Below are 27,764 nucleotides of genomic sequence, written 5' to 3' on the forward strand. Positions count from 1 at the left end.
CTGTCCCTCCTGTCCCCTCCTTCGGCTGAAACTCCCGGAGGAGCCGCCGAAGCCTCTCGGGGCTAGCAGGGGGAAGCAGCGGCAGGAACCGTCGGCGGTCGTGGCTACCTCCTCCGCGCAGGTTGCGCGGCAGCAGGCAGGTCCACCCGATCCTGTTTCTCCAAAATTGGAGTGCGTTGCTCAGCCTCAGCAGACCCAGGTCTCCGGGCGGGTGAACCCGCTCACAGTTTTGAGGTTTGTGGGTTGGGTTGTTTTTTTGTTTTTTTGTTGTTGTTTGTTTTTGGTTTGGTTTGGTTTTTTTTCTTGGCTTGCTTTTTTTTTTTTTTTTTTTTTTTTTTTTTTTTTCCCCCTCCGCGGAAAAAGCGCGGAGCCTGCGCGGCCGGTCTGTGTTAAGCGCTCTGGCAGTGGTGCAATTTAGGAGCAGTCTCTATCTCTCTCCCAGCGTGACCCCAGCCCTCAGCAGCTCCCCACGCCCGAGCGCTCCCGTTTTAATGAGAATTAGTGACCTTTCCATGGAAATCCTCGGTTAGCAGGAGGGGCAGCGCCCAGGACCCGCCCTGCCCTTCCGCGCCCCACGGAGCGCGTAATAGCCGCGCGGCGATGCCGCCGGGACCGCGCTCCTTCCCGCCGCCCCCCGTTATCCCTCCGGCACCCATCCCCGTGCTCCTTCGGGGAGAGCTCCGAGCTCTTCCCAGAGGTGATCTCCGAAAATCGCAACTCCTGCCTTCAAACGATGAGCTGAAGCCCAAGAAGCAGCGCGGATCTGGGGGTGTGTCGGACACAAGGGGGGGAGGCAGATGAACAATAAATGTCTTTGTTTTGTGGGATATTTTAAATTCTTTTTATTTGTTTATTTTATTTATTTTTTTTCCCCGTCGATCGCCTCTCCGTGGCTGAGTTCCTTCTCTCTCTCTCCCCTTCACCCCCAAACCTCTGCAGAGCAATTCGTTGAGAAATCCTCTTGCGCCCAACCTTTGAGTGATTTGTCCAGCCTGGACCCTCACGGGGATTTTAGCACCAGCCCTTCGTCCCTGTGTACCGAACCCCTCATCCCCACCACCCCCATCATTCCCAGCGAGGAGATGGCCAAAATCTCCTGCAGTCTGGAGACCAAAGAGCTCTGGGACAAGTTTCACGAACTGGGTACCGAGATGATCATCACCAAATCCGGAAGGTAAGGCTGCCCAACCCCGGGGTCCCTCCGGGCAGCTTCATAAAGTGGCCTGGGGTGCGGGGAGATGACGGAGGGAGGGGACAAACCGAACGAAAACCGACAGGGTTTTGGTTTTGGTTTTTTTTTTTTTTTTGGTGGTGGGGGGGCAGTGTGGGTGGGAGAGGAGAGCAACATGAGTAAGGTAAGGGCAGGAGGAAAAGGGCGAAACCCCTTAATTGCAGCCGCGCTTGTCAGCAGCCCCTCGGCGGGCGCTGCGCAATGCTGCGCGGTGCGCGGAGCCCCGCGGCAAGAAGTAGCAGAGGGAGAGACGGCGGCTGCGCCGTGCCCGAGGAGGCCGCCTGAAATCAACCCGAGGGTCCCGGCGGGTGGGAAGAAATGTCCTTTCCCTGATGATTTGCTTTGCGGTATCGGTGCGGTGCAGTGATTTTGGGGGGCTGGGTTGGAACAGACACAGGAAACTGCGGGGTCGCGGGGCAGTCATGCAGGCGGGGCTGGATTTGGTTCGGTTGTCTCTCGGCTGCGAAAAATGTGCGAAAGAATCTCGGGCTTTCCCGTCACCCCGGACCGTGCCGTTCCTTCAGTAAGGGTCAGTCAAAGTACGGAGGAACCAAATGTCGGGTTTTGTAATCCCCAGAGTTAGTTGTTACTCATGTAGGTCCCTGATAATTATTTTTTTCTAAATGGCATGCTTTTAAAAATTTTTACTGTATTAAAAAAAAAAAGAAAAAAGAAAAAGAAAAAAAAAGACAAGAAAAAGTATAAAATAATCGATTTTAGGGTCAATTTTAAGAAGTTGTTTTAAAAGTTATTTTAAAAGTTATTTAACTGTATTTCTGGTCTTCATCAAAATGTTGCATTTTAAAGTTGGTAGGTTTGGTTGGTTTTTTTGTCAGAATTTAAGTGAAGAAAGGGAAGTTTGGTTTTGAAAATTCCTCCCAGGAATATTGTGAGGAGACTTAAAAGCCCATGCATCTAGAATGTGTGAGAATATTAACAGAAATATTTTCTTCAGTATTTCCCTAGCAGTAGCATGAATCCCATTTACAAAATTGATGTTTCTAAGGACTTCTGTCCTTCAGATACAACAATTTTCTGAAGTTGTTGTGTAATTTTAACTAACAGGCAAAAGTACTTTTCTCATTTACTTTTCCACTTTTACCCTTTTTACCTCTTTTTGTTCAAAAAATCGTGCTTTCAAGCTGCACTTTTTGTGCATATTGGGGATGCACAGGATTTAACTGCTATCATGCTGAAGAAGAATCAATAGATGCTTTAATTTTTTTTTTTTTTTAATGTGTTTTAAATATGATTCTTAATCCTAGCAGCATTTTTAGAATCTTTCTTACTTCTGTTGTCTGTTCATTTATTTTATAATTTGCCTTTATTTCAGGAGAATGTTTCCTACGATCAGGGTTTCCTTTTCGGGGGTGGATCCTGAAGCCAAGTACATTGTGTTAATGGATATAGTTCCTGTGGACAATAAAAGATATAGATATGCCTACCACAGGTCCTCCTGGTTAGTGGCTGGAAAAGCTGACCCTCCACTCCCTGCAAGGTTTGTAGATTTTACTGCTGGTCTTTATTTTATTTTCTTTACCTTAAATTTTATTTTCCTTCAAGAAATATCTGTTATTGATCTTTTCCCCCATTTGCAAACAGTCTTCCAAGGCTTCTGAGTCCATGCTCAACAAAGTTGGTTTCAAACTTCTTACTTTCTTGGGCCTCACATCTCTGCTTGATGCTTGATTTATATTGAATTATTGTGAGGCATGCGGGATTTGGTTAAAGCCTCTTTTATACGTGTGTATACATATATAAATTAATTTTTTTTATGAAGTTTGTCTCTATTCAGATAAGAAGGCTAAAAAGTAATATATTGATTTGTCTCTTGGGTTTGGCCCCCTGTATTTGACCTTGCAATTTAAAGGAATCCAAATACCACCAGCCAAGTAGAAATACTACATTACATTACAGTCCAGTGCTGTTTATACTTGAAATAGTATTATTTCTTGATAACACGCCCAGCATTTGCTAACCAGCACTTTTATTCTTGCTTTTAGTCATCTCTTAGGCAGCAGGGAAAGTACAGAAGGGTTCTGCAGCACAGAGATTTAAGAAATTTTTTTTTTCTGTTAAGCAACCGTGTCATTTTCTGAGACATTAGGAAAATACCAAGTAAGTTCCACCCCCTTTTGTATACAGAAACAAAATGCTGTAGAAAATGAATTTCTAAAATAATTCAGTTTCTGTGTTTAACGACTGACTCCTTTTGGCATTGGGAAACTGAGGCTGTAGCCCCAGGCTGTTCGACAGCAGTGGAGACCCACACTTCATCATATTCTGCCCAGCACTTCAGTACATACTTAAGTTCCCAAGTCCAGAAAGTCTGAAGCACATGTCGAACGGCTTTGCTGAGTCAGAGCCGGAGATGTAGAAATAACGTGGATGCCTCCCTGCCTTCAAAGGAACTTTTTTTGGTGGAAGGCTCTGTGCAGGCACACAGATCCGCTCCAGGTGGCTTAGCCTGGGGTTAAGAACTTGCTTATTACAGAGACAGAAATTAGAAATGAAACACAAGAAATGGAAGCACATTTCTGTGTGTGTGTGTGAGGGGGGGGGGGGGGCATAGGGACCAAATCCTACATGCTTTCCTCATATAAATAGTTTGACTGAAATGTTGCTGAATGCTGATCTCTGGAAGGCGGCTCAAGGAAGTAAACAAACAAAAAGTGCATGCAGAGAAGCTGTGATTAAAGACAGCAACCTAGGAGTTATGTCGGCTTTGTTTTCATCGCCAAAAACTCCTTCTTGCAATGTGGTTAACGTCTGAGGGCTTCATTTGACGTATTGTAATGGACACTGATCAAAACCCAAAGAAAACACCACAGATCATGCTCTAAAAGAGTCAGCATCAAAAGAAGAAATAAGGGAAGGACAGAAATAGTTTTAAGGCAGGGTTCTCTTCTTATTATTTTTCTGTTCACATGCCTTTTGGGATACCTTTAAATAGACATCTAGTTTCACGTTATTCGGCAGAGAGGAGTTCAGGGAGGAAATACTCAAAATCATATAGGACAAGAGTTGACCTTGGAATAATTAGCAACTGCCCTGCTGACTGTTTGGGACCTGGGGTCAAACCTTCCAGGAGTTTAATATTTATTATCATCGTGTTGTGGTAGCTCTTTACAGACCCCATAGGATCAGTGCCCCTCTGTGCAAATATGGACCTTCCCTGTTTCATTTTCAGGATGCTCAACCAACAGACCACTGATCATAGCACAGGCACAGATTACCTTTTCTTTGTATGAATGTTACTTGTGTACACATTTATGCACTTTTTCCTTATTATGCTCCTCTTTGGTGAGAAAAGGGATGTCAAGAGGCTCAGTGTGCTGATGTCTGAGCTACTAGTGCTCCTAGAGTGTTAATGCATTTTTTGAGGTGGGAGGCCTCAGTCTCGCTTGAACAGGTTAGAAATAGTCCTCCTCCCATCTTGAAATGGGTTTGATCCTAATGCAGTAACAGGATCCCTGAATGAAGTTCTCTTTCCTTGTCCTCCAGACACATGCCTTCAGACACAAGTTTTTAGGTCTCCTTATTTGAGTAGTGTCAGGGAGAGGTTGGATGTGTGCTTAGCATCTGGGTGCTGGTACCAAGGTGCTAATTCCTGATGCCCATCACTGCCTGCATTGGCACAATGGTATTGTGGGAATGGTTCAGGAGTCCAGTTACAGGTGGGTGTCAGACTTTGCAGGATCGAAGGACTGAACCTGCTGCATTTTTTGCTCTTTCCATCATAAAAATAACTTGCAGTGCTAAGGAAACTTTTTAAAAACTTTAATAAGCATAATAAGTGATTCTGTCTGAAAGATTAGCCCTTCAGGGAACTTGGTACAAAACCCTGTTTTATCCCCGTCTTCCTGCTGTCAACGTTTAAGACAAGTTTATGTTGCAATGAATACTTAAATAAAAACACTTTTCAGAGAGTCTTTTGTAAATCTTCTAAAGTGCTATCTTGGGAGAATTCCTATGTGATATTTTATATTTGTTCTTCCAAATTGCTAAGACTGTGTGAAACATCATTTAAATAAGTTTCAGCATGTACCTTTTTTCTCTATTTTTTCTTTTTCATCTCCTTTCTTCCACTCAAAAGTCTATCTTTTTTTTCAATTTTTTTTTTTTCCTGTTTTTAGCTACAATAATTTGTTTAATAAAGCTACAGTGTTTACACATTTACAGAGAGCTCTAGGTAAGAAACCTTTAAATGGTCTTATATTTTGCAAATTATTTGAGATGGTAAGGCAACAGCATGCATAGGGCTTGTAGGACCAGTCCAACTGTTAAACTAAATAGGAGAGCAGTGTCACAATTCAAGATATGCAAGGAGGAAGCAGTACTCAGACCTTGCATATATCACGAAACATATACTGTGGAGCAAAATCACATCCAAATATGGCTCCTTAATCCTTTGTGAATTGAAGCAAGCAGCCCCTCACATCTGGCCAGCCTTAGGCAGCAGATCCTGTGTGAACTTCTGGGGGAGCCTCGTGTGCCGTGCTGGAATGTGCACATCTACTTCTCTAACTCCTTTGCTCATGCGTACTCTCCAACTCCTTGACTTCTTCTACTTCAGTGGGACATATGTCTTGTTTTCAGCCCTTTTCTCCAATGCATACAAGCCCAGGCTCTAGAGGTGTGCAAATAGGTGCAGTTCACCAAGTGAAACCCATGGGATTGATGGCACATATCAAGTCAGTAAAGAAAAGCAAGGCCTGTTAGTACCTTTATGTACCCAATTTTTGTATGATATTCATATGTACCCATCCTTCAGTGACTTTCCCATTAGAGCTTTGCTAACATCCAGGCACTTCGTGGTTTGAAAGCAGTGCCAAACATTAACAGCGTAGAACAGTTGTGCTCAGCTTTTATGCCTTTACTCATTACATGAGTAATGTGCTTTTACATGAAGATCTTTACTCATTCCCCGGCACATATTTGAAATAGTTTGGCTTTTTGGTCCCAGTCAGCCAAACTTTGCTGAGCCTGACACTCTGTGACCACAGTAAACATTATTAGCTATCCAGATATTAAAAATTAAGAGTCAGGCTCCAAAAAGAAATACATCAAGACTGGCTCAAAAGTTGCAGGACATGTATTCGGACTCTCTTTTGCTTTCTGTAATTCAGGGCTCCAAAGACCAAGATTTTCACAGGTTTTTTTACAGGAAGGTGAAGTTAATTTTTCATGAGAGGTAACATTCTTTTGATGTAACAGAATACCAGGTCTTGCATTTTCAGATGCATCATAATTTTTTGTTGACGATAGTGGTGAGTATGCTTGAATGCCAGGAATATTTTATTGCAACAGGAACCCTCACTAAACATCCCTCCTGTGGACATAGTTATACCAGCCAAGCTGTGCTTCAGATCAGCTTAAGGAAAACATCCTACACATCTGAGGCAAGCTGTGTCAGTGAAATATTAGTTTCACTGCAGCTTGGAGATTCTGCTGGCAAAAATGGAGAGTGCAGAATCAAATCTTCCTCACTGAGCGACAGATCTGTGCTCTCTGGAGTCTCCAGGCATTCCTTGATTGGGGATCAGCATAGTCTATCAGAGAGTTACACCTCATCACTAAGTGGTTTTCCCATTCTCCTGCCTAACCAAAATCGTAGTTTAACAACAACAAAAATGTTTATCTTTCTAACTTGGCATCTCAGCACTGCCCCACCCACCTAACCGAAGAAATTCATCTGTGTGGACAAAGCTATCACCCAAAATGAGACTCAGGCCTTCAGCAGTGTTAATCAACACTGACAGAAGCAGAACAGGTCTGTTCTGTGCTAGCTGAAGGTCTAGTTCAGCTCTTAATTCACTATCAGAAAAGAACATTCGAGTTAAATAATTTTCAGCAATATAGCATTCCTATAAAATCATTGTTTTTAAACAGCCTGGCACTTGTAATTAGTCTGGCCATAATGTATATATCATTGTATCTACAAATCTTCTATGCTTCCTTTTCTTCTGCTTAATTTCCCAAGTGGTGGATTGTTAATTACAGAGCTGCAATTAATTTTTTCATGTCAGACCACTGTGCTGGACCGCAGCCTTCAACATCTTGTAAACAGACGTCACCGCAGCCAACGTGTGATTGAGTGCAGGTTAAAATCATTATCACGGCTTAATGGTACATATAAAGAAAAATGCATTTTTATCTACATTCTCCCATTATCTCTCTAATGACACCATATTTTTTCTCTCTGAGCTGTACTTGTTATTTTAAGTGCTTGTTAGTACAGCTGTGGGGAAAGACTTGATCAGTTTTTCATTTGGGAAAAGACAACTGTGAACGTTAGTTAATGTCTCCATTTTAGATAACTAGATAAAACTACAGGTACGGTTAGGAAGCAATCCAGCACTTGGACATGGGATTCTTCATTATGCTCAGATGAATTAAAGAATCCAGGTCACCTGCTTTAATGTCTGTCCATAATTGTTGTATTTCAGGTGTTCGTTAGTTTGTGTGAGATTGTGTGTGTCCTGAGTAGCAGCACTGTATTACCCTAAGCTCTCAGGAAATCCACGTCTGTGAGCCTACCACATATCCTGAAAGCAGGATAATGCTTTTTAATTTCATATGGAGGTGGTGCCCATTCACAAGCCAAGAGGTGAGATTTTTTTTACGAGCAGAACTTTTTGCTGTGTGTTTTAGGTTGTACGTGCACCCTGACTCCCCATTCACAGGAGAGCAACTGCTGAAGCAGATGGTGTCCTTTGAAAAAGTCAAACTCACCAACAACGAGCTGGATCAGCATGGCCATGTGAGTAGCCCTCTTGGTCGGAAAGCATAAAGGAACAGTGGAACTGCTTGCCCATATACAGGGCTAAGCTACTGGGTGAGAGCCTGCAATGGGGAAAGGCTGCCATGGCCCCATGTTACACCTTTCTTGGCCAGCCCTTTGTACTGTAGGGGAAGAGGATGCTGCTGAAACATGTTGGGCTCTACTCTCAATTGTAAAGGAACAGGTGAATTCAGGAATAAGGTAGAGCCCAGGCCAATGTAAGTCTTCAAATCATGCTCCTACTGCAATCAGAGGCAGAATTTCCATTGAGGACAAGCTGAGGGTGGATTTGAGCATAAAAATGAGGGAGACAAGGGATGCAGGTGAACTTTTTGTTGTGCTTCTGCCTGTGTTTTGCTGTCACTTGGCCTTATGATCTGCCTTGTGTGCTGGCTAGCAAGCTCACATGCTTTGCCACTTGTGCTTGGCAGGTAGCTCTTGTTAGGGCCATCAGTAAGATCTCTTGTACTTTCAGAGTCAATGCAGCCTGGCCACAGAGTCGGCAGAAAATGCTGATGTGACACCAAAGCAAGGGCTATCAAATTTAAAAAATAAATGTGCTTCAGTTGCCTCTGGAATAATTGTAGGCTACTTGAAAGTCAAGGTGCTATAAGGACCTGGGCCTTTAAAGGAGACAGGTTCTAGATGTGATCGGTACCAGTTTGTTGTCACAAGCCTTCAGGTGGAAGCTGGTAAGTAGGATATAGAGCTGCTGGCCATAAGCTCCTGCGATGCTCCATCACTGGGGACAATTCCTTTACCTACCTGACTGCCTAATGGTAGGTGCTAAAAAAACATATTGTCCACTATCCCCTACCCAAAAGTTCCTGTAAAGTTCAGGAACAGCTTGTTACACTTCCAGATTGCAAAGGAAGAGCTGAAAGTGTTGCCTCAGCTCAGGTATTTGCCAGGGGAAGGTTGAAGGAGCAAGGGGATGGATCTGAAAGGTTTGTTGGCTGAGAACAGGGCAGTTGAGAAGAATGAGCACGGAGGAAGTGTTAGTGAGTGAGATGCTGGGAAGAGAGGAGTGATTTTGAACTCTGAAGAATGTTTAGGTAACTAACCTATAAGCTTTATAATAGTAGTATCTAAAATCCCTCTTTTAGCGTAGCACTTGTTGTCTTTTCAGCCTGCGTGACAGTGTGTTTCTTTGAGTTGCATTCTGTGCATGTCCTTCCTGTCTGAAAAACAATTTTTACTCATTTTGAGACTAAAAATTGAACTGCATCCATGATAATTTAAAATACAACCTGTAAACAACAACCACAACAAAAAATTGTTTTTAAAAAAGGAAAAGAAAGCCCAGGTAGATGTCTGTTTGTAGTTTTGTTTTTGTTTTTTTTTTTTTAAGTTCTGTTTGTGGGTATATTTGTCTTGAATCTGGTTTGTAGAAGGGCAAACCTGAAGATTTGTGGGTTCTATCATGGAGTGATGATAGAGCAGTATGGTTGCACATTTAAAAAGAAGCATTTTTCATCATAACAGGGGCCATGTGTGCCTCTAATAAAGGGTTTACAGCAGTATATTGCAAACTATTTAGGAGCAGTGCAGTTCCCAGAAGCCTAGATGAGTATAAAAGAAAAGTAGGTCTGAGAAGCTGTCGGGAACAGAGACATGTGACAGAGCAATAAGATGTAATGATCTCAAATACAGGCAGTGAGAGAAAATGATCTGTAGCATTTAAGATGCAGCCTCCCGATACTTGTTCCAAGAAGTGGCAGAGGGGGATCCCGTCCTTTACACAAAGGCTTTGGACAGCTGAAGCTGATGGGAAATTTTGCATGTTCATTTAGGAATAAGCCCTGAAGGCTTGATCCCATGGTGAGATTTGTGTGACAAATTTGTGCCTTCGCAGAGCACGCCCGTTTTGTTATTTAATGGTTTTCTGTTTTCCAAATTAGGCTGTCTCATGTTATGTGCTGCTTTATTGAAGCTGTGTAAATGCCATCATTGGATGCTCAGTAGAATTAAAGAAGAAATTAATTCTCTGGAGCCTGTAAGGAGGGCTCACTGTGCTATGGCCAATGGCATTTCTGAGCTCCTGTTTCCTAAGAGGAGGGGAGAACTGAAAAGCCTCCTGGAACCTCTCTCTTCAGTTTGAAAGGGCCCTTTTTTACTGATGAGATTGTTTTAATTGAACTGTTAAAATCTTAATTATGTTCGATAAGGTGTGTAGGTTCCTGAAAAAGTTCCAGTGAACTACAAGATGCCCTCATATAGTAGTTACAGGTAGAGAAGCTGCAACCAACCTCATTCCAGTTTGCTCTGGTTGCGTCCTTTCTTTGTCCTCCAGAAGACAGTTCTGGTTGTTAAGGTAATTGTGGTGTTTTATTTGTAGGGTGGTTCAGTTCCCAAAAAGGAATCTGAAAAGAAGAGAGCCATTTGTTTGTTCTAGCTTTTGTTTGTTTTCTCTTATTCTGAGACTTTTGGAGTTGGCATGCATCTCTGCTGCTGTGTATCTTCAGCAGCATGCATAACCCCATAGCTATGTGTGTATTCTCCCCAAGCACTGGGAAGAAGTCTTATCTCTGTGCACGATATACAGCTCGCTCCATGGAAACACTTTCAGATATCCTTAGCAGAGGAAGGAAATGGCTCTCGTCTCTGGATTTTTACAGCTGAGCGAGTAATTCCCATTTTTCCCATTGTGGAACGTTTACGAACATGATTTTTCCCCCAGATTTTTGGTGATGTTTTTCACTCAGACCGCTTCTTTTTGGGCTTCTGGTTGTATTTAGCTGGAGAGTAATTTCTGGGTTATGGTGAGTGGAACCGTGAGGATATGATTGCTTTTCTGGAATTTATGATAGCAAAACTTGAACACGTGGATGTGTGCAAAAAGGAAACACAAAGTTGTGAACAACATGGCCAGTAACTGTGAAAGCAAGGGTTTCGGAATAGCCACAGGGACCTATGTGCAGGTGTCCTTTTAAAGTCAAGCTGGTAACAATTAGGAACCTCCATACTTTTAGAAGGCAACCTTTGCCTGGCAACACTTCTTTGAGAGAACATGGAAGCCACGCTCACAGCATAGTTCCTGAATTCAAAGCCACCTAGGGGGTTTTGCAGCTGGCATCCAGATTGCCTTTGGTGATGGGTCTGTAGGCACTGGGAGCCAGATGCCTGCAAACCTGCCTGACCTAACAGCACACAGGATGCTGTAAGGATGGATCCTGGTCATCTTCCCTGCCAGGGGCTGTCAGCAGGAAGGCAGATGGGGTGGTGGGGGGCCTGTGACCACACTGCACTGCCAGTAAGCCTGTGCTGGGGCTGCTGTAAATATACATGCACCTGATGTTCCTCTCAGGGCACCTCAGCATGAGTATTGCAGAGCTGGCATCAGGGAGTTTTCTGACAGATACACTGTGCAGGTAGGAGAGGGACTGCTTGGACTTTGAGACCACTCTTGGGGACTACTCTGTGCAATACACCCTGTGTATCCAACTCCTTTAGACTTTAGACTGTTTAATGGTCCTACTGTAAGAAGTTGCACAGGTATTAAGGAGTACTTTTGAGGGGTAGAGTGCTGTGGCAGGGGATGTTACTCTTTTGTCCTTTTGGTTCTGGAAAACTTTTATAAAGTGGTCTTGTTTGAGAAATGGAGTTTCTTCGTCACAACTTGCATTCACAGAAGAATGAAAAGAAAGGGCATGTGTGGAAACTGCTCTGTCACAGCCTTTTCCTCCTTCCCCTCAGCTGCTGCTCAGATGGAATGCCTTGGCTTGGATTACACAGCCATGAAAGGCATTGGGAAGTACCAAGCTCTGTGAGCCAACCCCTCAGTAAGCTCACCACCATCCATTCACCATCCTTTAAAATATCTTTTCCAGCTGCTTAGAGGAGCCCAAGTGACTAGCCTGGTAAGACACAATTTTACAAAGAGAGAGAAAAGTGCTGAGGATATTAACAGCAAGGTCAACATGTGCATGTGTAAAACAGTGAAGTGATTTAAGAAAGGACCTGAGTTAGTACAAGAAGCCATGCAACACTTTCAGGGTGATGGTTCCCCATCACCGCGGTGACTTCCCTCTTGCTGTGTGCCCTATGCAAAGCCACATTGTGAGTCTTAGCCATATTTGGCCCCAAAGGAGCACTGAATAAAATGCTGGTGGAAATTTCTGGAAAAATGGAAAAAGCCATGACAAAGCTGTCTTTAAGTTCTCCACACCAATGCAACGTGCAACCACCCTCATCGACTCAGTTAGCATGAAATACTGCACCACTTCTGCTGTGTTTCAGATGAAGTTAACACTTCCCAAGGAATGCACATTAGCTATTCCAGATGTACAGAACTGGCTGCAGTGTCGTTATGGCCCCTGCAAAATAGAACCACCCACACCATTGCCAATTTTGTCTTGTGACTGTGATTATATCCAAAACAAGGACTGGTGCGAGCTGAGCTCTGTATTTAATTCTTATATTGTAATACTGTGGTTAGAAGCAGCCCAACAGGCCTCCAGCCAGTGGTAACTGAAGCAAGTGGGACTCCTGGTTTGATGCCAGCAAACGTAGACACTGGTTAGTTGGTACATTGGGTTTAGAATTATTTTGGGAGCTCGTAAACAATTATTAATGAGGATAAAATGGCAAAACCTGGTCATTTGGGGATTCTGTACTGGTTTCTCTCCTTGGTCTCATTTTTGGTAGCCTGCGGTGAAGAGCATCAACGAAGTAATTTGCTTTAAAGGTTTTCCACGGTTAAAGGGATCTGGGGAGTTTTATTTTTGGTCAGGGGGGTTGGGCTGGTGGTGGTGGTTTTTTGGTTGGGTTTCTTTTTTTTCTGTTTGGTTTTTTTTTTTTTTTTTTTTTTTTTTTGAGGAGTTCCTGACTTTTTATTCCACACTTGCACATTTTTCCAGGTGCTGGGCTCTTGGTCGTGAACTTTTAAGAGTTAAATATTTCCACTTGCAGCTGACACCTGCAAACTGGGGCACACACTAGCAATAACAAATTGTGTATGTAAACCACCTCACCTGTAGGAACAGGTACTTAGGCTTCAAGAAACGTGTGCTCACCACTTGTGTAGGAGTGAGAGAAAACCAGCTCCTGAGATGCCTGATTTTCCAGCTTCATTTTCTGGAATTGCCCAAAGGAGCTGGAGGCTTTTGCTCTGAAAATCAGCCCCTGGCTGGTTAGGTTGCAGATGTCTCCCCTGCAGTGTTTATTGCATCTCTGTTTTCCCCCCTGGTCTTCCAGCTTTTCAAGGATCCTGTTAACCTTCCTCTCAGGACAGAGCCTTCTCACTCTTTCTTGCAGATCATTTTGAACTCCATGCACAAGTATCAGCCACGGGTCCACATTATTAAGAAGAAGGACCACACAGCTTCCTTGCTAAATCTGAAATCGGAAGAGTTCAGGACATTTATCTTTCCAGAGACAGTTTTTACAGCTGTTACTGCCTACCAGAATCAATTGGTGAGTAGAGTTGTTAATTTCCATGGATTTAACGAAATTCCACCCTGCTAAAAACTCTCCAAAGGAAACTTTCTGATGTAACCTACCTTTTCCATGACAATGTCTGCAGTGACCTTGCCCAACCTGGTTCCTATTCAGGAGTAATTTTTACTTATGCAGGTGGTGCTTCTAACTTCAAAGGGCCTTAAGGATTATTCATGGGAGTAAAGAGGACATAAAAAAGCTTTCATTTTTCTGCACTTCTGTGTATACAAAGTTGTTTGCATATTATCGTTTAGACCTTTTCAAGTTATGGCTCATTAAGGTGTTGTTCTTATTTGCAGTGATCTTTCATGCCACAAGCTATTACCTGAGAGATATTCTGGTTTGCACAGGATGATTTCATGGGCTGAAAAAGTTGACTAATTAGGTTGTAAGACTCAAGCATAAGGGAAATCACTCAGAGATATGCTTTTCAGAGGCTGCCCAGATTACATCCAGATGTTTGAATTTCAATTTGCATGCCAGTAAATAATATATACAAAATGGAGGAGATCATAACAACGGATTGCTAATGAGTAATTTTAGGAAGTATATAAACAATTGGAGAGCAGAGCCTCTGCTTGACAGTGGATAGGGCTTTAATATTTAAGTCAAGGGAAAGATGTTGTTGGCTTCAGTACAATTCAGTGTGCTTGAAGGGCTTAGTGTCTATGGCACTTCAAAAAAATACCTCTCCCTCTCGTTAATTCCCCCAAGTTAAGAAAAATACAAGTACTGTCCAAACATGTGGGCAGGCAGCATCGCAGAGTCAACGAACCTGCTGGATTATTTAAAGAAGTCTGCATTTCTTAATATGAAGCAGAAGTAATTTCTAAATGCTACAAATAAAATTAAACTGCTGCACAGGGGGGCAAAGGAGCTCTGAGGATAAAATTAATAGTATTAAACCAATCCTTGAGACAGACCCCGTATCCTGCTTCAAGGCTTTAATATCAGAATGTATTAATTTTAAACTCAGGTTTTTCTCTGAATGCTGCAGGAAATGCATTGAACACCTGGCAATCCCAAGAATATAATGTTTGGACAGGCAGCTAGATTTTTCCATTTAACTTTCTGTAGAGACCAGCAAAATAGTAACAGACACAAAACCAGCTAAACCTGGAATTTATTCTGTAGGAAGGATCTGTATTTACCAACGGTATTTACACCAGAGACGTTTCTAACTGGCCCTCCCAAAGCACATACATTGTATCCTGTAAAACTTCTCAATGGAACATCTCTGGAGCCCCTAGAGGTTGATGCTGTCATTTTATTTATGACTAATGAAAATGGAGCCTTTTTTCATTTTTGCCATTTCTTTCAGAACTGTTTTAAGGAGGGGTTGATTACGTTTCTGGAGGTTATTAGATAAAAGCTAAATACATTACACTTTCAACAAACTATCTCATAATTTAAGATTTAAAGGGCATGCATTTATTTAAACAGCCAAGCCACTGCCCCAGAGTTGAATTGTAGGTCAGATTTCATTTTAAAATGCTTTCTAGCAGATGTTCTCTGATTGTTTGTGAGACAGTCTCTCAGGAAAAATATGGCCATAAATGATTGTGGGTCTCATCTGGCTTCGGTGGATACAAAAATTTTCTCTTGTGATGTCATACCAACTTTAATATTAGGAAAATGGAAGTTTGATTAGTGAAAATATGCTCAGGAGATGAATAGACATCTTTATTATTCTGCAGAGCAGTTGGCTCTGTGTGTTGGTGATCTAAGTAAATGGAACCAGTTAGAGCTTGTCTTTGGTCAAGGTAGTTTTCAAAGTGCTGCCATAAAAACGTTTTCTGTATGCGAGGCACTGACCTGATGCTCTTTGCAGCATCACCACAAGCCAAGGGCTTATGGATATCTTGGGAATAGGGTGAGATGGAGTTCTGTGACAAGGCTGAGTGTATCTGCATGATGAGACAGCCTCAAATCTTCAGCCAGTGCTGAGGTCCCATGCTGCTTGACCAGCCCATAGGAACAACCATCAATCTGGAGAGCCTCAAAACAAGGACCTTCCTCAGACAGCTTGTCCCAAGGTGGATGTGGCAAGCCAGGCAGGGCAGGCAGCAGCCCAGGGGTGCAGTGAGTTGTTTCCCAAGGGCACAGAGCAGGTTGCTGGCTGCTGCTCAGCACATCATTCATCAGCTGCAGACTGGTAATTAAATACTCAGGTTTTGACTTTGTAAACCTGTCCCCCTCTCTCTGTGTTTTCCTCCTTCCTAAAAGACCTCTTTCTTAAAATGAAAATTTGGGTTCAATTTCTTTTTTTAAGAGACGCCACCCCATTTTCAAATACCTTTGTTTGATGACTGCATTTGATTGCCTGAAAATTCAGAAAATATCCCCTTTCTTTTCAAGTCTCAAGAGCCAGCTATTAAAAATGAAACTGTGGCCTCTCTGATACAGACTGGTTTTTTTAATGAGAAAAGCTAGGCTGAAATAGCTACTCAGTATAAAATTCTGGGAGCTGTTAATTTTCATGGCTTTCAGCTAGAGTTGGTGACATTCACAGGTCCTGTGTTGTCCCTCATCAAGTTCCATCTCCCACTTACAGTTTTATTTTTAAATTTTGGAAGATGTATGGCTAGAAAATTTGAATATTGTAATGATGTCTCAGGCTTTATTCACCAAACCTCATTTGGCTGGGCAGCTAGAAAATTTCATGAGGGCAATCATATATTTTTTCCTGCTCCCGAAAAATCTCAGTGGAAGCCACAACCTATGCATAAAAAGTTTGACTGGAAAGTTAGGGAGAACCCTGATGCTTTGGGGCAGAGGGACTCCTTACTAGTGGGTTTCTCTGACAGAATGGAAAGGCTGACAAGAGAGCCTGTCTGTAGCTCCAGTTGCAGCAGGGAGGAGAGTTTTGGTTGTAAAACTTCTGTTCGTCCAGGACAGTGATGGTTTTAGTGGGATTACTCCTTTAACACAGGCTCTGTCACTTTAAATCTGAGTTCTCCCCTCCCTCCTTCACTTCCTTGGCAACTTCCCATGCAAAAACAGCTAAACAGCCCGTATATGATGGCTGGTAGATCTGGCTGAGAATATTTGCATCCCATGAAAAAAAAACAAATAAAAAATGAGGCTGAACTGAAGCAGTATCTTCAGGTCTGTAGGCAGTGCATCATAGCTGGGACTCATACAAGCTGATGTGTAGCTCGATGAAGGAGGTTCAGAGGTTAGCAGGATGCTGCACATTGTTCATTGAAAAAAAATTAATCCAAGCTGTTAAAGTATTTGGAAGCAGTAGTATTGTACATGGTTGGGTTCCTCCTGCTCTGGTTAACATGAAGGCTGAGTCCACTGTGTGTGCCCTTTGGTCTTTCCATTGCCATCTGTGTAATATAACCTGATTTGCCTCCCAACTTTTTTGCAGAAACTCAAGAGTAGTTTCTGCACACACGCAGAAGGAACACGGATAAAATTAGTAGTGAGGTCAGGAGGATGGATTGGTTAACACTTTGTACACTGCAATACCTTAACACTAAATTCATGTCATGTTTCTCTTTTTTTGTGTTTCCAGATAACCAAGTTGAAAATTGACAGCAACCCTTTTGCTAAAGGATTCCGGGACTCTTCCAGACTCACTGATATCGAGAGGTAATGGGGACTTTCTGTTTACTTTCCATGCAGATAAGATAAAGAGAAGAGAGAGTTTGTAGGAAAAGCATCCTTTCAACTCCTGAGAAGCTGTGCATTTTATTGTTATCTCGTTGCATACAGTAAACCTCCTCCACCTCTTTTAAAAATACTTATAAACTTTATGAAAAAAGAGCTGTTTTGAGTTTTGACATCTGTTCAGTTGAGGCTGATATATTCATCTTCCTGAGGGGGCTTCTTGGAGAGGAGAGAGGGTCAGTTTTACAACTCCAGAATGAAAAGCTTTTTTCTTATCATGCCATTTAATCCTGTTGAGGGCTGTGAATTGGGTCACTGAGAAACAAGGGCAGTGGTCCTGTGAAAAACATCTTTATAGCTCCCCACTGCTCCACACAGCAGAAAAGGGAGAGAGGATCTTCCCAAAATACACTTTAGCAGTCCCAGACACTGAAGTCAGCCATTATTGCCATCAGGATGAATCCCATAACTCCCATCCTGATGACAAAGATGCCATTTTTGTTTCATCAAAACTGTATTGCAGGCTGCATCAGGGGAAAGCTTTATCTGGAAACTGCTGGGTTCTGCACAGCTCATTACAAGCAACTGCTGCCATAGGGACAGGAGCATTAACACACAGTTGTGTAGGAAATACACTTCAGTCTCTTGGGAGCTCTCCAGCGTGTCACATTTTTATGATATCGTGTCAAATAGTTTGGCAAATAAAGCAAATAAAGCTGCCTGCCTCCTTTAGGCTGGAAGATAACTTGATGGAGATGGATACAGCACACTGAAATTTTCCTATGAGTCCACAATCATGACAGAAACTTTGGAGAGGCCAAAACCCTCCAGGCTCCTATGTGGTGATATCCAGATGTATCTGTGAATCATCTTTCACGGGTGCATATAGGGGACAAACTGCTCAGGGAGGTCATATCCATACAACTAGAGAAATTATTTGCAGCTATTCAAACTTACATCAATTTAAGCAGGTCCATGGATGGGAAATAGTAGGTATATTTTACAGCTTTCTAGGGACTGGATCATTAGTGATATGTTGAGTAACTGGATGAAAGAACAGTAATTTGGGAAAAGCAAGCTAGTGGACTACAGTGCACACGTGCAAACTTGTTAAAAATTGCTTCTTAAGTTAAAGTCTTTGTTGAAAAGTTAAAAGAAAAACAAAACAAAACCAAATTTCAATAACATATCACAGCCTGCTGTATTGACAGAGTACCACAGTAAACAGCATGCAAAGCTCATGTTTGTATAAATTATGCAATAAATAGTCAAGATGAAACCTGTAGGAAAAGACTGATTTTTCACGTTTCAGTTTCCTTGTTTTACAGCCAGGCAGTATCTAATGACACAGTTTTGCAAGGGCTGAGAAAGTCTGAAGAGATAAGCTGGGAGAAAAACTTAGTTACCTCTGTGAAGATGAACTAACTATCGTGGTGCTGGATAGGAAGGGAATTTTTCCAGAGGACATCTTATTATAACAGCACATGGCATGGAGTCAGAAATGCTGAGCTTAAACCGCAGTGCCCTTTTGTTTATTGATAAGCATAAGAACAGAGGCTGTGAGAGGCAGCCTAGCCCAGGCACAAATGTTACCATGAAAGATAAGGCAGCCAAATGTGAAACCTCAAATAAATTCAAGAAGCAGAATGTGAAAAGTATGGAAATGACATTAAACTCTGGATTTGAGAGTCCAAGTTTAGGTGAGGTCTTATTGTGACTTAAAAGGAAAAGCTTACCTTGACAAGTAAGCAAGGGTAGTTAAAAAAACCAAAACCTCTTGCACAACACATCAGGTAATGAGACAGTGGAAGTGTAGCACACGAGAGGGTTGGTAAAAGGCTGAGAATTTGCTTAGTTACCAAATATTATCCAGAAATACCAAGGGTTTCATTCAGGTCCAGCATTAAAATATTCAGGGGGATGAGAATGTAATTCTCTATGTGCCCACTGGTTCCATAGATTTCAATTTTCAAAATTGCTTAAGTAAATCTGATAAAAAGCAAAAGAAACAGCAAAGTGAGACATGGCAACAGGAAGATTTTCCTGCCTGATGTCCACTGTGACATGGATTAGACGATGCTAGTGATAGATTAAATAGTACAATGTGACTCTCACTTGATTGATTTGGAAACTTAGTTCTTTCTATAAATTCACAGTCTGAGAAAAAAAAAAATGTCTAGGAAAAGATTATGCAGGCCAAACACATGCTTGCACAGCCCTTGAGAAATGAACATTTACCTAGAAGCTGTGAAAATACCTCCCATACACTGCTTCCTAAGCCGGCCTGGGGACAGCCATGCCCAGAGAACCTGCAGTGCTGTGTGATGTCCCTAATGGTCTCCTATAAAGCTTCCTGTGATGTTAGGGCCAAGAGAGCACTCATTTATTGTGAGTTCCAGCTTTTCCAAATGACCTAAGTAGTGTGAAAGTGTACAGAGCTTTGTATTTCATTTCCAGGTATTTAAGCCTGCTTTTTCCTAAACAGCCTTTGGGGAGGGAAACAAATCGGATCAATTGATCTTTAGAGACCTAAAGAAATTAAATTAGTCTGGAGTCAGTTACTGCACTAAACCATCCAGTAATTGGATTGCTCCTTGTAACTGATTGAAAACAGCCTCTATCTGTAACAATATAGGGAGCTGTTCTTTACAGTAGATCTGAGAGAAAAACACATCTTTTTATGACATGATGACAGAAATTGCACTTTTTTAACCTAATTGGATATGATTTTATAAATATGTGACTTTAAGGATTTCAGGCTTCCCATTCTAGATTTACGATCCCTGTGTAGGAAATTCAAGCTTCAAATGCCTGTAGGATTAAATCTGTTTGCATTATATGTGTTGCAGTTAAAATAATATATGTAAGGTGGTGAAATATGCAAAATCGTAAAGGACATAGGCAGCAGGAAAGCTGTTGAAGTGCCTGGATTTTCTTTTGTTCCTGTCTAAATACCTTACTACAGTTTCCTTCTGCTCATAGCTATGTATACAAAGCTTTTACCACTGAAAAAATATTTGTTGAGTTTCATATGTATCAATCAACTGCTTCCTTACATTACTTGTAGGAATTGATTTATGGCAATGGGTCAACTTTATCTGGGGCTACTGTGATTTACATAAGTTGCTGATTCACCTTTTGGTCTTTTTATGTGGTATTTACACTTCTGCTATTATAAAAACAATGCCACGGTGGTTGTGATTGAAAAACTGAACATTTAGCACAACTGTCAGAATGTGGAGCTTAACATACTGTGGTGTTAAACTCCTGGCATCTGGGATGCCAAAGGCAGTAATGTGGATAAACATGAATTTTTTAAATGGTAATCTTTGTGAAAAAAAATAATGCAGTTTGTTGGTTTTTTTTTTAATGAGCAGTTTACTCTCGCAATAGGTTTTAGCGGGAATATACTTATGCTTCTGCTTAAGAAAAAACTGGCAGAGCCATATAGGATGCAAAATCAGAACCCAACAAATTAATTTTTTTAAAATCTTGAGCCTAAATTTGAGTTGTTATGAAGAATTAGCCTTCTGAAAATAAGTAGATAAAACCATCACAATTAATTTCATGCAAACAATCCAGTGAAAAAGGCAGTAATTTCAAGACTGTGAGTCAACTGAACTACTGAATTGTAAAATAATGATTGACTCTCTCTTGTCTATTTGATCCAGTATGTGACAGGGAAGTTCAGGGTGTGGACTTGTAACAATTAAAGAGACCTAAGGGAGTATATAGCCATCTGCCCAACTCCAGTAATGTTTCTGGGAGGTAGATCTGTGCATAGGGGACAACATGGAAAAGCGTGGCTGCACACTCAAGCAACCTTTAAGCAGAGAAAAGAAGGACTGGGGGATGGGAAAAATAAGAGAGCTTCATCCCAGCTGGATTTGCATGATAATCAGTTTCTGAATTTTTCCCCTGAGGAACTTGGTGTCTAAAGTGTGGAAATACATTGTATCAGCTTGCAAGGCTGTAAGTGAAAGGGATGCTAATGCCTGGACATGGGCACTGCCTTGTGGAAGCAGCAGTCAAAGCTTAAGGATGCCCTGTTTGCTGCAGACCTCTCTTCCATTCCTTCCCCAGCTCACCCCACAGAGCTGCCTTGCTACCCATTCCTACTTTTTACATCTGATCTAGAACTTGCCTGACGCTTGAAAGTCTCCTACCAACTGCCAGAAATACATTCTAAGACTTATTTCCATGTTTGTGGTTAAGTAGGGCTGTGTCATAGTTTTCACCAGCTCATCTTTTGTCTTCAGCTGGTTCTCAGTCTGTGAATGTCAGCAGCTGGCCATGGGAGAGCATCTTCAATATTTAGGTTGGGAGCAGTGAAGTCCTAAGTTTAGGGAGAAACAGCAGGGATTCGGGTGTCTAAATGCCTGGTATCTGGTGCCATTCCAGATGTGCTGAGTTTACTCCAGTCTCCAGCTGCTGCTGGGATGGGTTGTCTATATTTTCCCTATAATCCCTTCTAGAGCATTGCTGATGACTTGGATGTCTTAGAAAGCACTACCTGCCTACATTTAGTCACCTGAAGCATTCCCTTCAAAGCTGGTTCCTCCAACTCTGCTTGCTGTTAGCCAGGCAATGATTGCTTTTCCCCATGCCACCTAAAACCTCTTTATTTCCCAAACTTTCAAGTGCTCATATCCAGGCTCATTTTCCATTTGGATATTCTGCTATCTATCTTTTTACTTGTGCAAAACAGTATAAAAATACTTTATTTTGCTTGTGTTTTTCCACCCACCCCGTGCAGGTGTAGTGCATGCACAAGGGGAGGGGATGACATCAGATCAGACCTGCAGTTTCCACCCCAGGGGAACTTTTCCAGGGATTTCACCAGGTCCCAGTTTCACAACACTGCACTGTTCTCACTGTTTCATCCTCTGCCTGTCAGTCTGAAAGAAATGGTTGTTGTCACTTGGTGACGTGGAACTCCGTGGGGTTGGCTACGATAGAACTAAGTGTGTAACTATGTTTGGGAAAACCAGATACAGAGAAAGATAGCTGAGCTACGTTTGCGAGTGTGGTTTTTTTTCCAAGACAGAGAAAAGAAACTTTTTTTTTTTTTTTTTTTTTTTTTTTTTTTTTTTTTTTTTTTTCCTTCCTGTGTTAAGATAGCTGTTTTTCTCTCATTTTTATTTGCAGTTGAGAGAAGTGGCATGGCTATATTTAATAACCTCATGCTCCTTCTCCATTAAGTGTCATTATTTTTCCCATATCATGGCTACAGCCAGGCTACATTACCTTCATCTATATTATAACTCTTCCAAAATTGCCATCGATAGCCTGATGTTTATTGTGAGGTCATCACTAAATACAAGTTTGGAGACTGACTTGTTCTTTCTCTTGGAAAGACTGAAACCTTGATCTTTCATAATTTAATTCTCATTTCCTTTCTTTCTTAAAATAATACGAATTCTTGGATTATTGCATTCATCCAGAACTTGCCCAATAGTTATGACTTTGTATAAAAGTGTTTGCTCTGTATCAGTTTTGGGCCAAACAGAACTTCAGCACACATGAGGCAAGTATATTGGAATTAGTTCAGGTGTAACCCAAGCAGTAGAACGGAACTACTTTGTTCTGCTTAAGAATTTGGTTCATACTGTATCAGAGCTGAGTGAAGTTCCTAAAGTCTGTCTGTAATATTCATCTACAAGTAAAAGAGCAACTAAATGTCTGTACATTTGTTTATGTGTAAAATAACTGAAAGCCACAGGCACATGAAGGCTGAGAGATATCTGAACAGTGGTTCTGACAGTGTTTGTTGTTCACTCTTACACTCTTAGTTGCTGTTATGGAAATATATTTGTTCCTCCTCCTGGTTTTTTTTTTTTGTTTTGTTTTGTTTGGGTTTGGTGAGTTGGGTTTTTTTTTCTTGGCTGGTTGTTTTTTTTTGTGGGGTTTGTTTTTTTTTTTTTAACAGACTTGTTTTTAGCACTTGCGTCTTAGACAAATTAGTCATCTTTTCCCTTAAAAAAAAGTTCTACTACAGTGAGACTTCCGACAAGTTTATTTTTGTGCCTTCTCAGGCCATTTATTCCATCTGTCTTCACCTCACCTCACTTCTGATGTCTTCTGTTATCTGGGCTCTCTTCCAAACATACTAACTGGCAGCTACAAAAAAAAAAAAGGAAACCTTTGAAATGCAGAACTAAAGAAGTCATTCAGGCTGCAAACTGATAATTCATATGCTTTATATCCTGTTCTGTATTTTTCTTTGTGTTGAGCTGAACAGCCAAGCAAAACATGGTTGCCAGTTTTATTATTTTCCATCTATTAATTTTTTTTTAACCTTGCCTTTTTTTGTAAAGAAAAAAACAAAACCCAGGAACAGGGAGCAGATTCTGAGGATAACCTTATTTTTTGCTTACCTAGCACCTGGATAAAAAGGAAAAAAAGAGAAAACACTGACAGGTTCCTCAGCCATGCTTTGCTGTACCTCTTAAAACTTTCCTTCCTAACTGAGACAGTAACTTTTGCAGAGGATGGAAGTGCCTGGATCTGCCACCCACTCTTCCCCACCACAGTTTGACTTTTGCACACTGTCTTCAAAAGGGGTTGAACCCACCTCCAGTGGAATGTCCTATTACACCAACCCCATCCTCTCTGGAGCCATGGTATATACTTGAGGTGGATACTAACCCAGGTTTGGCTCCAGCAAGCTAGTTCTGGATTGGCTTTTCTTATGCCTTCTGCCACAACCAAGTATATTGCCTCAAGACTCCTCATCCCAAAGGGAGAAGGTAGGTTTCCTGTCTACCAAATCCAGGAAAATCCATAGCTTCAGGTGCATGTAGGCATGTAGTGACACCAGTGTGGACAGTGCATTATGGCCAGGTGAGCCCTCTTCAATATCAGCATATTTTGTGGTCATCTTCTTCAGAATCAGGGTCATAGTGATCACCAGACTGCTCTGAGTGCACAGCCGAAGCACAGAGACAGCAAAAGGAGAAGAAAAAAATGACATGAAGAAGCATCAAAGAGATGCCAGCTTCCATCTACAAGAAGCCCTGTTCTTTCATCTTGATTAAAGATCCTACTCGGGGTAATCTGGGACTTTACCTTCTCCTGAGAGAATTTCAGTAATCTGGGTTGACAGCAAAAGGAAGTGAACATCCTCATGCAGGGTTTTATTCCTCAGCTGCTTCTCAAATCAGCTCTGCTTTCTTCTGTCTTCCATTTCATATCCTTGGCAAGATTTTGGGCTTAGCCTGTAAAGTTTTAGTGAATCATTTATCAGCTACATCAGGATTTTCCTATCTACTTTTGGTCCTCTGAGACTACTTTGTATGTACAGGGCACTGTTAACAAAGCCAAAGACTCAGATTGAAGCTGGAAGACATAAAGAATTCCAAGCTGGAAGTTTAGCTTTGGAATGGGTTGCTGGCAGAGGTAAGAGTGAAATGTTTGGTTGAGAGGTTAAAATCTGCAGGATGGCAAGATTCTCTCTGTGCACCCTAAAATCTTGCTAATTGGTCAACTCTTCACTTCCTTGGTGATTTAAACTTGCTGATTTATTTCTTGCATAGGAGAGAGAAGTGCTTCATTCATAAGCAGAAGTTTATTTACAAGGCTGGGCTCAAGGTGTGCTTCTGTCAGAATGCAGATCACTGGGATCAGACTAAAGCTCCTTTTCTGTATTACCTTTACTCATTTATTCTGCCTTAGCATCTTCTCTGTGGGTGTGCTAGCCAATATGAGATTATTTTTTCCTCTCTCCATTTGGCACAGGGTTCCTTCTCTTTTTCAAGCAGCTTTAGCCCTTAACTCACTCTTCTTCAGCCTGTCATCTGCTATGGTGCCCAGTTGAGCACACAGAACAGCTTAATCATAGTAATATATTATGCCTGTGTGTGCGTTTCCCCCTCTCTTTATTTACAAGATAACTGAGTTGAAAAGAAGTCTGGAAGACTGAAAATTGTTGGTAGACCACACAGAAGAATTTGACAGATAAAAGACATTTTTCTGTTATCCAGCTGGTAGCTTGTGGTCTCTCTAAACAAAGTTTATTGGTAATTTATGGCTATAGTAGAAGAAAATGTAGAGTTCTAAGATACATAAAAAAGGAAAAAAATTTTAGAATCATGTATTACATAACAAGTGTCTGATCACAAACTGAATTGTGAAGAAGTTCAGAAATTAAATATTGAGTAACTGAAAGTCACATTGATCTTCTCCAGTTTAGTGTGCATCAGCTCAGAAAAAAACCTAAAGGAAACCTAAAAAAACCCTCCACCATACTCATAACTTTTTTTTTTTAATGGAGCAAAATCGTAAAATTGGAAATACTGATTTTTCATTCAGTAATTTATAAAATTATTTCCATAAATTGTTTGAGCCACACTAAAATATCTGAAGATGTTGCATACAGAACTATAAAGCCAGAGGTCTGAATTAATGAGTCTTTCCCTTTTAGTATTCTTAGTATATTTTAGGTTTTTTAAAAATTTATTTTATTAGGTCACTCTACAGAGCACCATATTCTGGACATTGTAAAGTGTTTATATTTTCATAGCAGAATTTTCAGGAAGATTTAGAGATTTAAGTCTTTTCAGCAACAGGGTGTAAACAGAAACCAGTGTTCCAGATTGCCAGCCACAGGTACTTAACTTAAATCTTGTTAAAGTTTTGCATCTTCCTACACATCTACTTTGGAGCAAGCCCTAAAGCACCCCTGTCTTAAAAAGGTGGAGGAGATTCATCTCCTCTTTTCAACCATATGTAGGAAACCCCTCATGTTTCCATAGACAGAGGAGCTGCAGCCCCTTTGTTCTCCAAGAACTGATCTCCGTGTAGTGCTCTCTGAGCATGAAACATTTGAGGATGATGCAGAGGACACAATCCCTTTCCTTTGAAATACAGAAAGTAGGAAAGGTTATCCCTTAACTTGCAAGTAGCTCACTTCTCCAGGGTGGGAGAGACCTGAGTGCAGACTTCAGCTCATGTTTTGCCAGGGGGAAGAAACAGCGATTCATGGGATAACTCTGAGATGTGCTTCACAAATGGAGAAAATACACCACTTGTTGCTTTTCTTTATTTCTTTTCGATCTGTCTGGAAGCTTCAATGCAGCAAGTGTGTGTGTGGAAAAAAGAGAGTATCCAACTGAAGGCTGGGGGGGCCCAGGTGCTGAAATTCTGGTGTGGATCTCAGTGCTTTGCACTCATTATAGGAATCACAGTTTCAGCTTCGAAGTGAAAAATTAATAGCTGTTTTGTGACTATAGTGTAAATCACCAACATGGTTAGGCAAGATAAGCAAATAGAGTTTTGAATATGAAATCCCAGTGGCACAAAAGGAACTGCTTTTGTGAAATTACCCTGATCTGAGTTTCCTCACTAGATCATTCCCTCCATCATAGAAACCTTTGCTGTGTGTGCCAACGAATGAGGTTAATCTTCTAAAACCTTTAGCATACTACCTGCAACATTACAACATGAAAAATAAATAAATTAACCTACCACATAATTCTCTGGGTTCAAACTTTGCAGATTCAGGGTTCACTAAGAAGTCATCTCTTTTTTCTTTAAAAGAAGACAACCATATAGAATAATAGAGTCCTCTGTCTAGCATACAAACCCATCTGGAAAGAATTTAGTCTGCAATAATTGTGGGCATTTGATTTAGCTTTAAATCCCTGTAGGTAATTCAAATGTAAATTTATTGGAGTGAGTTTATCCCCAAACTGCCATTGGATCCAATGTTTTAGAGAATTTGGCCCACTGCACTAAAACTAGAGACTGCACTGTTTCTGTTGCATCACAGCATTATTACGTGCTGTATTGTCTGTCATTATAAGCAAACCCTTACTAAAGTCAGGAGACAATCCAATCACCTGAATCACATTTGTTTTCAGACAGTTAGAGATCAGTAATTCTTTAGTTATGAATATGCGTACAGATTGGTATCTAAATCACTTAGACAACACTGGTCTAATTTATTATCCTGTTATTCTCTACTCATCTGAAATAGTCTTTTGGTTAAGTAAAATTCTTTGCATTTCACATTCTGCTTCAGGAAAAAAAGTTCCAAGAGGCATACAGCACATAATGTAAACAATGCCATCTGTCTTTTTCTTTGTAAAATCTTCCTTGAGATAGCCCTGATATGCCTACTGTTTTCAATCACTTAAAAGGCAGTAATTCAATTATATCATCCTCTATGTAGGAACTGCCATTGCTTTCAGTCCACTTCCAATCCTGACACAAGTAAATCACTTTGATAAGATCCTCCTTTTATTTATTTTTTTTCTGAGGAGACTAGCATAAGTAATGATGCCAGTGATAGACCAAGGACAAAATGACCATAATGGGCTTTCTGCAGGAAGGGAAAACATGTGCCGTTGTGATTTGTCATGTTACTTGGAAAATGGTTTACCTCGGAATTTCTGCAACAGCCATGTTCTCAAAGTGAAGGGCATTAGCAAGTATGAATGGCCACATGGTAGATTCAGATAAAACCCTCACCAAGCAGCAGATTTATACAGCTATTGCTACTTAGATTTCTGAAATGGGAACAGAAGGTCAAAGCCATTTTGGAAATGTGCCTCAGTAATATTCATCTTTGGTGTAATGCCACCTACTTACATGGAAACACGCTGGGAATGTGTAAGGTTGGACCTTCCTTACAAGCTGCTATGGCTTATCATGCAGATATGCCTTTCTTCTATTTAAAAATTGTTTGGGTGA

General features: G+C 41.2%; 1 protein-coding gene across 1 annotated transcript in view; it reads left to right on the forward strand.

Annotated features, from left to right (window-relative positions):
* The window catches only part of TBX20 (T-box transcription factor 20), a 35,070-nt gene that overhangs the window by 1,560 nt on the left and 5,746 nt on the right, over positions 1-27,764 (forward strand). The window contains exons 2-6 of the mRNA XM_071736062.1: positions 940-1,174; positions 2,565-2,729; positions 7,886-7,994; positions 13,272-13,430; positions 16,978-17,054. Coding sequence (XP_071592163.1) covers positions 940-1,174; positions 2,565-2,729; positions 7,886-7,994; positions 13,272-13,430; positions 16,978-17,054 — 745 coding nt within the window. The remainder of the gene's footprint in view (positions 1-939; positions 1,175-2,564; positions 2,730-7,885; positions 7,995-13,271; positions 13,431-16,977; positions 17,055-27,764) is intronic.

This window comes from Heliangelus exortis, chromosome 2, assembly GCF_036169615.1.
Source record: "Heliangelus exortis chromosome 2, bHelExo1.hap1, whole genome shotgun sequence".
Classification (NCBI taxonomy): domain Eukaryota; kingdom Metazoa; phylum Chordata; class Aves; order Apodiformes; family Trochilidae; genus Heliangelus; species Heliangelus exortis.